Genomic DNA, 13507 nt, shown 5'->3' on the forward strand with positions numbered 1-13507 from the left:
CAACATCGTCAGATATAAGTAGGTATCTACATACAACGATAACTTAACAAAGCTACATTCAAAAAGCGATCAATGGAAACGCATACAAAATAACTGTAGATACATTTGAATCTATAACAATGTGTACGCGAACCGTGTCGCCTGTCACTGGCTGCCAAACCTTATCCGCGATGGCGCGAAGATTATCTAATGTTTGCCAAATAACAAGGAAGTATTAACATAATACTTACTTTGATATTTTAATTTTGTAATGTTTTGTTTAGTGTCAATGGGATGATTTTGGTTGCGGATTTAATTTCATTTTCATTTGTTGAAAAGTTACCTATCACGTATTAAATGCACTGCAGATATGATAATTTAATGTTTACGTACAAAGGGGAAATTCCAAATGTGTCCGGCGCTGGTAATGCACACAAATGTATTGTCTGGTCTACTCAATCAAACTAAAACAATGATAAATTCCCCCATGAACATTTCTAAAATGTCCGTGAAATTGCAACCTTTATGTGCAAACACATGATAGCAGTGGACTCGCCCCGCGTACACATTATTGGCTTTGTCAGTCACTGGAGAGCACACCAGCGAAGCTCTCAAAATTAAGCGCAGATCCAAGTCGCTGTGACCGAAATCGGCCAGGATCAATATATATATTATGTTCACGAACAATTTTGGTAGAACCTCGCCATAAGAACCAAATAAATAAAACAAAAACATTAGATATATAAAACTTTAATACTAATATTGTTCACTTTTAAAATAGCAATTGTAGAACTTAAATGCACTCTTGTGTACAGACGAAAAATTATGATAAATAACCAGAAATACATAAAGTAGTTATTACATTAGACATTATTTTATTAGAGTGATGGAACGATTTAAATAAGGCATCGTTAGCACTAGATTAAGCGAAAGCTATCTATAACAAATCGCAAACTGATTTATTAAAATTAATAATTCAAACATTTCAGTTCACGATAACTATGAACTAGTTATTTTTAATACGGTTTTTGTTCAAGGACTAAATCTTAAATACTTTTGAGGTATTTAGGCCTGTTGATACATCGTTCACTTAGTAAATATATTTATTATTTATATGTACTTTGGATGGATTCGAGTCTATAACGTGCTAAGGTGCTCTTGGGTGGGCTAGCGTACTATTTGCACCGTTTCAACCTAATACTGGCCTATAAGCGATATTATAAGGTGTTAGCTAACGATACCTAAATATATCATAAGAAACATTCACTTTATGAGTGCGAGTATTGTACAATGACACAAACAAGCTTTCACTCTGAGCCAATCTTTGGAAAATTTCACCAAAACCATAGACAAACAACCATAGACACATAACACTACATAAAACCATACAAACCTTCTTATTAAAAAAAGTGTTTTTGAATATAGGCAGTCTTTGTCTGCAGTTACAAAGTAAGATATGTCTATGATTTTAGTGTGTTCTAGATTTAGTCCTTGAACAAAGTAAATTAGAATGTTAAAGGCTAGTTGTAAAGTTATTCCATGCCGGCGGCCATTTGTGACGGTGTGGCGGGCTCATTGCCGTCCTTCTTCTTTGAGCCAGAGACAATGTCGTCGATTCTGAGGAGAAGGATCGCTGTTTCTACTGCCGTTTTGTATACCTGGAAGTAAATATTATATTAAGTTAATAAAACAATGGGAATTAAATGTTTACCAAAACAATGGACCAATACTGCAGAACGATTGTGAAAATTAAATGAGATGCCGTGTATTCTGCAAAGAATACTTTAATCTAAACAAAGATACAAAGAATGTTAGATTGTAAGGGTTAGATTTTAGTAAAAAACCCTTCTATGCAGTCGGGTTAATAAGATTAATATTATTTTTCATACTTTACAGGCTATCTTTAATGCAGTTTTTACTACAAATTAAATAAATATTGTGCGGTGAGTATGGGTGAATCTCCCGTCTTATGGGCTGCCTTGGTTCAACAATGTTCATTTTCAGGTTGTGACGATGTACACTGCTTCATGTATGTTTTCAAGTTGTACTGTATTCCTCGCGCGAAAAACACAACTCTTCGCCCCAGTCAGTTTAAAAACACAGCAACCACACAATACAAACCTGCAACTTAACAGCGAGCGGTTCCCAGATCCCCTTGACGGGCATGTCGACAATCTCCCCGGTATCGCCGTCGATGCCGGCGGAGCTGCTGCCGGCGGCGTGGCGGGCGCGGAGGGCGGTGAGAGTGCGAATTGTGTTGGCTCCGCAGTTCTGTGCTAGGGTGCGGGGGATTATTTCTGTAAGGAGAAGATGTAGATGAGAATAGTGAATTAATAATAGTGGTGGTGTCCAGGCCGATTGAAGGTCACAGTGGCTGTTCTCCCTAAGGTAATAGCTATGTGTGCAGGACATTTTATGGTGTAGGCGCATTTGCGCAGGCAAGGGTACCCTCACTATTCCTTCATTCTCATAGTCCGATGGGACGGCCATCCGATACGAACGCAGATAGGTCAGACGCAGGACCAACATTTACATGCTCTCTAATGTACGATGACATGTCGCAATAACCAACCAATCCGAATTCTTAGCTGCTTTGTTTGTAAGGTTCTTAAAACTCACAAGGTTATTTCGGACTGATCCGGGTATCAAAGTCTAGACCCCGTGCACAATAGTCGAGCTTTGCGACTCTAGTAATCTCAAAATTATATTATTATGACGTTGATAACATATAACGCTCTGTTCCTTTCAGTAACATGCCAAGCTAAGCGCTGTCTAGACATCAGATGAGAAAATAATTAATTAAAAAGAAGAATATCTTCATTACCGAGTGCCTGAGCTACCGCGCGGTAGGGGGTATTGTGTGCGGCGTTGGCGGCCAGCGCCTGCGACACCGCCATCTCCACCGCGCCGCCACCCGCCACCAAACGAGGGTTCAGCACCTGCACAAAGAAGCATGGTTAGAATCACATCTGTTTACACTTTTTCTAAAAAAAGAATTTCATATGCCTATGCTTTAGGCCCAACTATGTAGGTTACTTACCGTTGCCAATTTTACCATTCATTTTTAAGGATCTTCTTTTTATCGAATGAGCTGCAGGTTTACATTATGATATAACAAACCCTAGTGTCAGATATTCGCAAATCATCTTGAAAGCCTGTAACATGGAATTGTAGTTTCACGTGCTCTACTTAGCACGGGTGTTTAAAACAACCAACTACCCAGCTCCAAGGTACTTTATAAAACGGATTTTCGGCCCGAATCAAACTTGGGCGCAGCCAAAGAGGCAGTTTACTTAGTGATTTTAACAGACGGGCCGCTGAGCTACTTTTTAAAAGGCAGTACGCTTTTTATATTCGGCGACTATTTCTTTAACCAAGTTATAACTTACCAAATTCTTAGCAACATGGAGAGCATCCTGAAGATTCCTTTCAATTTCATTAAGTACGTCCTTTGAAGCACCGCGCAGTAAGATGGTACACGCCTGGAAAAACAAATGCATGATTTACATATCACAAATAAAAAATTCAGGAAAAAATAGGACAAACAATAGGAAAAGTAAGTCTCAACAAAGATAAAGAAAGAAGCAGATAGGCTATTCTCCTAATTTTTATTTCTATATTACACTTTTCGTGCCCGGAAGAGCCTCTTTACATATGAGGAGCGTCTAGTAATAGAAGTAGTTAGACCCTATCTCACCTGTATTTAGACTTGATCGAAAGTAATTTCCTTCAATTTGAAACATGAACACACAGTTTCCCCCTATTTTTCTACATGTTACGCCACATACCCTCATAATGTTTATTTCCTGAAAATACTCAAATATGCAACAAAATCTGCCCATACCTTAGGGTTCTTGCACTCAGTAACGAAGGTAAAGTATTCGTCTCCAATCTTCTTGATCTCAAACTTGCCGGCGCCGGTGCCCACATCAGACTCCTTCAGCTCTTCAGTACGATTGACGATGGTGGCGCCGCAAGCACGGGCCAAACGGTTGTTGTCGGTTTTACGGAGTCTGGGGGAAAAAAAGTTTTATAATTAAAAAAAAAGCTATTCAAATGGTGTAAAGTTGAAGTGTCAGTTTGCTTGAAATGAAAATCTTAGGGAGTACTTGTCTAATTTGAAAAATATTTCATTTTTAGCCTGTTTATCAAGGAAGGTTACAGGTTACTTTTTTCCGGGTGTACGAAGTATTTTCTACAGTATGCGAGTGAAACTTCTCGCTGAACCCTAGTTATACATAAAACATTTTATTTTCTAAAATATAAGTATTTTTTTTTTTAATTTAATCATCTGAAAATATCATGTAAATTCTCATCATAGCACAAGGAAACAAGAAGTATTATTTGGTTGCACCAGAGTTGAATTGGTACAACAACGCGCCCCAAGATGGCGCTGTATTGGTTTTTGTCTCGAAACTCTTCAAAGTCAGATGTCTCAACAATGGAATTATGTATCTTATCTCCCCATGGTCCCTCAGATATTGTATAATAGTCATATGATCAATAGCATCACTAAGCTTCAAATACCATGCAATTTAGATTTCAGGAATACTTAAAAAAATCATGGATATTAAGTCAAAATCTAATTTAATGTAACTGTGACGTTGCCTACCATTTAATCAACAAATCAAATAACTTATTTCGATAACAGATTCATCATAATATAATTGCAAATGTTACTTGACACAAAAACAGAATCTATAGTAGTATTAAAAAGCTGAATTAGTTTGTTTGCTTAAACGCGCTGATCAAGGTTACTATTAGACAGATTTAAAGAAGTTTTTCAGTATTAGATAGCTCATTTATAGGCAAAGGTCATAGGCTGCCTTATAACCAGGTGTGTGTTCCCTCAAGACGCGGATAAAACAGCAGGCAGAAGCTACTATTTACTATATGAACTTCCATCCAAAAATAACTTGTTTCTGTTATTTACCTGCGGATAGCAGTAATGCCAGCTTTAACGAGGTAGTGTTGCGCCAGGTCGGACACTCCCTTCTCCGTGAAGATGACGTCAGGCTTCAGCGCGATGATCTCCTCGCATTGGCGCTGTACGTGCTCCTCTTCTAATTGAAGTAGTCTTGTGAAGTCCTGGTAAGAAAGAAACATGGAATAAGTTTATAACAGTTCAGGTTCAGGTCAACGTTAATAAAGAGAAGTAGCCTTTTACAGAGAAACCGAGGAATTCCTTCCCCATACTGACACTGGCACTGGTAGTCAGTCAGCAATAAATGGTTCAATGCGAAATACAAGAAGCATTTAAATATCTTAAAAAATCTGTTAGCTTTATCCCAAGAGGGTTTAAATTTATTAAGTTCTCTTTGCTCATGTGAAATATTCAGGAATCATGTGTTCTCAGGCTCATTGTCCTGTCGCTCATTTACCACTGGCAAATAATGCTTCTAATACAGATACATTTCTAACATAGATTCTACAGATAGGTTATTAAAAAAACTGTCTGTATACTTAATATACTACTGTTTGTTTTCCCAAATAAATAAATAAAATAAAACATGTCATAATAACTTAGAACTTACTAGTCACAATAACTTCAATAACATATTTTCTTAGAAACAAAAATGTATTATTTCCCTATAAACCTTACCTGTTCTCCCATAATCTCAATATTAGTCTGGCTCTCTCCCTTCTTGTACTCCAGAGGACAGTCCAGCAGTATGATCCTGGGGTTCTCGATGTAACGACGCATCTTGGCGTGAGTCACGTCCTTGTTGAACATCACACCGTTGAGAACGCGGGACTCTTCGATAGTACCACCGGGGATCTTCTCTACTTTCGCATAGCTGGAATTGGATTAGATTTTAGGAAATAAGCTGTATGTTTGTAAAATCTAAGAATGATGATAAATTCAAAATAGGTATGCATTATGTTGTAAATTTTAGCTGAAGTTCCACAAGACAATGAAGCCAGGTAGGTATATTCTACCTTCAATGGAAGGTAATTGGAAGTAATTCTGCACTATGTAAGTTACAAATGTGTGCTTTCGAAAGGAAGATAGACTCAAAAGAAGCTATATCCAAGAATATTTTTCGCCTCAAATATGCAGCTTTATAATTATGTCAGAGAGTATCTAGCTCACTATAGCTATATTACCTTATGCAAAACCTTGATTTGCCAGGCATTCTCATTCTACCAATTAATAGCACCAAAAAATTGTTTCATGAAAGTGGAAAATGATTATTAAAACTTACTTCTTAATGTCAACTTCAACTCTGCCGTTGTCATTGATGGTGACGGTGTTGACTGCATCAAGAGCGATGTCCACGGCCAGGTCAGCCCAGCGGCCAATGTACTTGGTGCCCACACATGATCGGATCTGAAAAGAGTTTATAGTTATGAACAGGCCCTTCTGCTATTTATAAGATCTACATTCTTATATACCTATTTTCTACAAAAGATAATTGACTTACGCTTTCAATAGCTTATTGAGGACAATGACAATTTCATAAAAGACTGATGAATGTTAAAATCAAACTACCTAATAGGTGGTTTGTTAGATCCTACAATCTGAATATTAAGTACAAGTGCAAATAAAGTGCAAATTAAGTTTTTTTTAAGGTAAGGTAAAAAAAACTTAATTTTAACAAAGCTGTGATTGCAAGAAATGAGGAAAGAAACTTGAGTTATTTATTAATCAATCATCCATTATGATAAATTAAACTTTTGTATGTTGGATTGCCAATATACATGAAACACAATGGATTTTCTATTTTCTTATAATTTCCTGCACAGGTGTGGTATTCACAAGTACTACTTTGAATACCAGTATTAACAGCAAAAACTCTTGAATATTCTAAAGTGGTTGTCATAGAAACAAATAAATATTAATTAAAACACTTACAACTTCCTTCAGCTTGTCTCTATCATTCAAGTCAATGGGAACAGAGATCTTTTCCTGCAGCAGTTTGACGGCATCCTCGAGAGCCTGTCGGTACTCCCTGATGATGACTGTGGGGTGGATGTTCTGCACCAAGAACTGCTCAGCCACGGCAAGCATCTCTCCGGCCAGGACGATGACTGATGTTGTGCCGTCACCAACCTGAGGATTGACAGATGTTAATGCTTAAAAGAGTTCTTATTCTTGTCTAATGGAAGGTAGAAAAAGAATAAAAATCAGAGATGTATGTATCTATGCTTGGTATATCACACATTGCAGTTATGGCGCAGCAAACAGTAGATTGAAAGTTAAGTAGTTGCTTACCAGAGGTCTGGCATAAAATTCTTTAGACTTTTTATGCAAGTAAGTTGAGAAATAAAAAATTCTTGGTCCATAGAGATTAGGCTACTTCAAACACTAATGAAACATAAGAACGGATGCAAAATGCAACTTAGGTAAGTTACAGGTCTTTGTAGCTAGATATCTATTGTAGCTTAGTAGGAACCTGTCATTTGACATGTATTTACTCCCACACAACCAAATGACTAATTCAATTTCATTATTCAATGTATACTTGAAATAACAAGCATAAAAAATTCAGCAGACCCTTTGACAAGTACAAATACACAAGGGTGCTTTAAGTTTTCTAAAATGACAAAGGAATTAAACCCACTCAATCATTGAAGTAGTAAATATTCTAACCTCTTCATCCTGAGTTCTGGCGATTTCGATCATGGATTTAGCGGCCGGGTGCTGCACGGTGATCTCACGGAGGATAGCGTTGCCGTCGTTGGTCATCACGATGCCTCCCATTGGGTCCATCAACATTTTCAACATCGCCTGAGGCCCGAGGCATGTTCGAATAACGTCGGCTATCGCCTAAAATAAACCCCACATCAACAATTTTAGTACTCAATCACAAAGATATCAGCGAAAATAATGCATTACAAGTATTTTTCCCATCAATTCACCTTTCCAGCGTTTATATTCTCCAGTTGAACTTTCCGGCCGGAGTCACGTTTTGTGTTTTGGCCTGCAATGGTTAAACGACTGTTGAATCATATCACGGATCATAAAGACAAAATGAAAGCATATAAGCACCAATACTTACTGAGCACTAAAATGGGTTGTTGGCCGTACATTTTGATAGTGGTTTTATTTAGCTAAATTTCGTGAATCTAATTATTTCTTCCAGAATCCCCAAGAACTTCAAGAGATTCACGAAAAATTTTCGTCGAAAATCGCGTGGTGACTGAAATGTTGCCACACTAAAATATGCTGTCAAATAAAAATTGTGTGTGAAAATAGACTTTACTCAAACTTATTGCTGCTTAGTATTTACTTATTATTTAATTTCTTTATATCCCGTTTCATGCTTCAGAATCATTAAATATACATTAAAGCTATGGCTGTAGAGCAAAATACTTTTTTCATTATTATGCTCCTGGCAACTACTGCTACTGGTTGTCAAGTGTTGACAAATGTTGCAAACGCAAAAAAAAATGTTTTTATTTTATAATGGGAGCTTGGGAGGTTTTCTGTTTAGAAATAAAATAAATTGTTCCCAAGAAAATTATAGACGGCTTTGTAACTACTACCTGCCCTACTACTGTTACTGTAACTACTGTGCCGAGCGCCGAGCTCTTCGGACAATTTTTTTTTTAAATATCTCGGGACATACGGATAATAATCTGACTGACTGCTTTTCTATAAAGGACAATGGGCGATTTCGGTCCAAATGTCCACCACGAACAAGACCTATATGGCTAGATAGCCCGTTAAATATAGAACATTTTTTGTTATGAAAGTAAAAAAAAGTATAATGCCAGAAAAAAGTTATAGCTAAATCAACTAAAACATTTTATAGATTTTTTCATCTTCATTTTTTCAATTATTTTTCGTGATGTTCGATTTTCGTACTTTCTGTAACTTCTGACAAAATAGAATTATTCATTATTAAAGAGAAGACACCACCAGTTACATCGAACTTTCTTAGATCCAGGCACCGCTGAGTATATTCAAGCACTTCTGGCACCTCAATTGGTTAGTGATTCGTACATCCATCGGGCAAAAAATATGGGCTGTTTATATGCAAATGTGTCTTACTCATCTTAGTTTTAGATAAAGTGCGGAAATGGAAATGGAATAAAATAAATAATAATAATGATAACATACTAAAACTACCGAAAATTAAGAATACATTTTTGGCTATAACTTTTTTTTGGCATTGTTTTTTTTTACTTTCTTAGTAAAAGTTACTCTAAATTAAGTGGACTATTTAAATATATAGGTCTCGTTCGTGGTGGACATTTGGACCAAACTTCATACATTCTTGCCCAATCTCCTTTTATTTATATTTTTCAAATCGTTTATGACGAGTACGTTCCGATTTTTATAATGGGAGCTTGGGAGGTTTTCTTTTTAGAATTAAAATAAATTGTTCGCAAGAAAATTATAGACGGCTATGTAACTACTACCTGCCCTACTACTGTTAAGTGCCAAGATCAGCGCCATCTAGGCATCATCTAGGAAAACTAAAAAGAAAATCCCTCACTGTTTTTATCCAACTATTAATTTATGAAAAAAAAAACTTCACAATTATGAAACAACCATAAAATAAATTCCAAAACAGCGGCGGATAAAGCAGAGACAGTATCTTGCTTGCTAAATTTACAATAACTCCACTGCGCTAACAACCACCTAAATAGCGGTAATACAATTTTAGCCAGGTTTTTTAATAGCTTGACTTCCAAAACATAAAAGTATGAGAAACAAGATGTAGATGGAAGCAGTATAGCTCTGCTGATCTAGTTTGTACGTACATGGCATTATTTTGTTTGAGTTAGAATTTTTAAATGAATTGGTATCGTGTGTATTCTATGTAGTGCAGTCATTGAAGCATTATTGCTACGATTTTTATTTACTGTGAACCGATTTGCATGAAATTTTGGAATTAAGTTCATCTTACCCTTAACTTTAAAAGTGAATATGATTTGAACTCCGCCACCCCCCCTGGAGGTGGTTGCCACCCCTTCTTTGGGGTGAATATTTTTTTTGCAAAATAACCTCTGATATCGATAGAAGACCTAATTTTAAGCTAAAGTTGTCTTTAAAGTTTAAAAACAAATCAGATACTTTTCAAGTTATTGGCAATTAAAAATTCGCAATTTTTTCTCGTTTTTCATCGGTTTTTTGCAAATATCTCCAAAAATATACCTACGTTTTATGAAAAATTTATAAAGAACAAAATTGTAGCATGTAAAACAACGAACAATTTGTTTTTTATAAAATGTCCTAAGTGCAATATTAAGCTAGATATTAAAGATCAAAGCCGTTTTTTATTTTGTCTGAAATTTAATCGTTGTGGTCAATGCCATGTAGCGGCGAGTAGATGCATTTTATACATTCTAATACAAATGGGTTTTGTAGTGCTTGAAGTAAGCTTTAAGATGAGCACTATTAAAAGTCTTTTGCACGTAAAATAAGTGAGCTGTATTGCAAATAAGGGGAGCATCTTAAATTTTTTCTTTTAAATCAATGGGTTTCATAAGTGCCATTTCCACCAAAATTAAAATTAATCGTATTCCGCCTAGGATTAACTTTATTATGAAGAGTTTGATAGATAGTATCAGTTTGGCTGCTTCAGGACAGATATTTTTCAAAAAAGTCACGATTAACGAAAAGAACAAAATTTCAAATTAAAGAAAAACCCACTTGTTTTTCATAATATCTCAAAAATTACGACAGATACGTATAAAAGTGTACGGATAAAAAAATTAGGTATTTTTCTGACAAACAATTTGGTTTGTTTTTTTTTCTGTCGAACAAAAATTGACGGAGATATGATTGTTTAAAGAGCGCGTGGCAGCGCAATCACAGCCTCTCTTAAGCCCTTTAACCCTTCACCGTTTTAGAAAAAAGTTCTTTACTATATATTGCAATGATGGATGTTGTAGCTCTCTTAATTACTTTTACAGTGGTTTTTTATAAATTGTGATAGAATGAAAATTGAAGGAGTTACGGTCCAAAAACTTGTCATATTTTTTTCTACTTAGTAACTGAAAACTTCGGAGTTCGAAATATTGACATATTTGGAGCAATGTGAAAGTAGGCAGTATAATAAAGAGTCACAACTATTGTAATGTGTATATATGTCACCGGAAAATAATAAAACTCGTAAATTGATCAACTTACTAAAATAATAGATGGCATAAACTACGTCGATTAAATTTTAGCAAAATAGAAACGGCTTTTATCTTTAATATCTAGCTTAATATTGCACTTAGAACACTTTATAAACTTAACAAATTGTTCGTTGTTTTACCTGCTACAATGTTGTTCTTTTTACATTTTCGATAAAACGTATATTTTTGGAGATATTTGCAAAAAACCGATGAAAAACATGAAAAAATTGCGAATTTTCAATTGCCAGTAACTTGAAAAGTATTGGATTTTTTTTTAAACTTTAAAGACAACTTTAGCTTAAAATTAGGTCTTCTATCGATATCCGAGGTTATTTTGCAAAAAAAAATATTCACCCCAAAGAAGGGGTGGCAACCACCCCCAGGGGGGGTGGCGGAGTTCAAATCATATTCACTTTTGAAGTTAAGGGTAAGATGAACCTAATTCCAAAATTTCATGCAAATCGGTTCACAATAAAAAAAATCGGAGATTAGATCGTATTTTTCGCTTCAATGACTGCACTAATGAAGGTATATTTAAATTCATTAAGTTTATCTTCAAATTTAATTAATCCTCAAAATTAAATAATTTTTATAATTGTATTAGGTACGGTATACACCTAATATTAAGATATATTATATAAGATATTTTTTTATTATTATTCTTTATTGCACACATAAATACAGAGAGACACACTGAATACAGAGAGATAATGTACAATGGCGAGCTTAACCCAGTGTTGGGTTCTCTTCCAGCCAACCTTAGAGTGAAAGAGTGATTTTATATTTTTTTATGTTTTTCTTTTTTTGTAAGACATAATATATCTTAAAAAAAACTTAACTCATAATAACTACCGTAATACAATTATTATACATATAGTTTTTCAAATTAAATAAAAGTACCTAGTTGGTTGCTGAGGTAATTTAGGTAATTTTAAATAGCAGGTCATAGTTTAGGTTCTAACTTGATAAATGATACTGATTTTGTAAATACCTGGGGCCCGATTCTCCTAATTTTACATACCATTCCCATTCGACTGAGATCCAATCCCGACTCAATTACGATTGAAGGGTGGCATTCCGCAATTTTTTCTTTGAAATAAACGTTTTTATCCTTTTCTGTCATTCAATAATAGTCCCCAGGCCGGCGAACAAATTTTTTTTTGATACATATACATTTAAAACTTTGTGAGTGCCTTCCTTACGATGAGTCCGACAAACTTTTCGAATGCGCAAATTTTGGTGCCGCTGCGTTTTTTAATGCTTGACTCCTGAAATTGTCGATATGATGTCACTATGGCTCTTCGTACATACACGTTTCATCTTTTGAGATTCGTTTAATAAAGTTAACTAGAGAATGGTGGTCAACTTGTCCGATAAAGATCGTGCTGCGTTTGGAGTGTCCACCATCCTGAAAATGTCGATATGACGTCACTATGACTCTTCGTACATACCTGTTTCATTTTTTGAGATTCGTTTAATAAAGTTAACTAGAAAATGGTGGTCAACTTGTCCGATAAAGATCGTGCTGCGTTTGGAGTGTCCACCATCCTGAAAATGTCGGTATGACGTCACTACGACTCTTCGTACATACCTGTTTCATTTTTTGAGATTTGTTTAATAAAGTTAACTAGAAAATTGTGGTAAGCTTGTCCGACAAAGATCATGCTGCATATGGAGTGTCCACCGTCCGGAAAATATAGATATATTTTAAGATTTGGTATAAAGTACTGACAATTGGTGTGAAGTATGTTAATAGTAAATGTTGCATTTAGAAAGTCGTTTCGAATGATATATGTATCATTACTACAGGAGGGATTTATTAACTTGAAAACACCTATCGATAAAATAATCTTATATAAGCTCTAGCTTCTGAAATACTAACAATTCGCCGAAGTTTTTTTAATATGAAATGTTGCATTTAAAAACGTCTTTTGAATGATGTTTAACTCATTACTAGAGATGGGATTTATTTAATTGAAAACATCTATCAATAATTATAATTTTAAATAAGCTCTAGCTTCTAAACTACTAACAATTTGTCGGAAGTATGTTAACACGAAATGTTTCATTTGGAAAGGTTTTTCAAATAATATATAATTTGTTACTAAAGAAGTAATGGATTAGCTTGACAGAACCTACCGATAATATATTCTTAGAAAAGCTCTAGCTTTTAAAGTACTAACAATTTGTCGGAGTTATGCTAATACAACCTTGCGCTTAAAAACATCTTTTGATTGAAATATGGCTCATAACTTCAAGTGAGATGTTATTCCATAACACAATGTAAAGTATCAATAATATGCCTTAGGTCAGTTATGTCTTCCAAAATACTAAGAATCGGTAAGTGGTATGTTAAGACGGAATATAGCGCTTAAAAAGATCTTTCGATTGACATATGGTTCATACCTAGAGGTGGGACATTATTCCCTAACATAGTAAAACCTATCGATAA

At 35.1% G+C, this 13507-nt stretch overlaps 2 protein-coding genes across 2 annotated transcripts in view; one reads left to right on the plus strand and one right to left on the minus strand.

Annotated features, from left to right (window-relative positions):
- Nucleotides 1-13507, plus strand: part of LOC110384279 (mortality factor 4-like protein 1) — a 185841-nt gene that overhangs the window by 38056 nt on the left and 134278 nt on the right. The window lies entirely within an intron of this gene.
- LOC110384240 (T-complex protein 1 subunit gamma) lies at nucleotides 714-8140 on the minus strand. The gene is made up of 12 exons (XM_064038786.1): nucleotides 7983-8140; nucleotides 7843-7904; nucleotides 7574-7750; nucleotides 6836-7033; nucleotides 6186-6310; nucleotides 5582-5777; nucleotides 4913-5067; nucleotides 3824-3992; nucleotides 3369-3461; nucleotides 2804-2918; nucleotides 2101-2276; nucleotides 714-1637 (listed from the first exon to the last, which is right to left on the minus strand). Exons 1-12 carry the CDS (start codon nucleotides 8011-8013, stop codon nucleotides 1512-1514), a joined length of 1623 nt encoding a protein of 540 aa, XP_063894856.1. The 5' UTR covers nucleotides 8014-8140; the 3' UTR covers nucleotides 714-1511.

Source organism: Helicoverpa armigera, chromosome 17, assembly GCF_030705265.1.
Source record: "Helicoverpa armigera isolate CAAS_96S chromosome 17, ASM3070526v1, whole genome shotgun sequence".
Lineage (NCBI taxonomy): Eukaryota > Metazoa > Arthropoda > Insecta > Lepidoptera > Noctuidae > Helicoverpa > Helicoverpa armigera.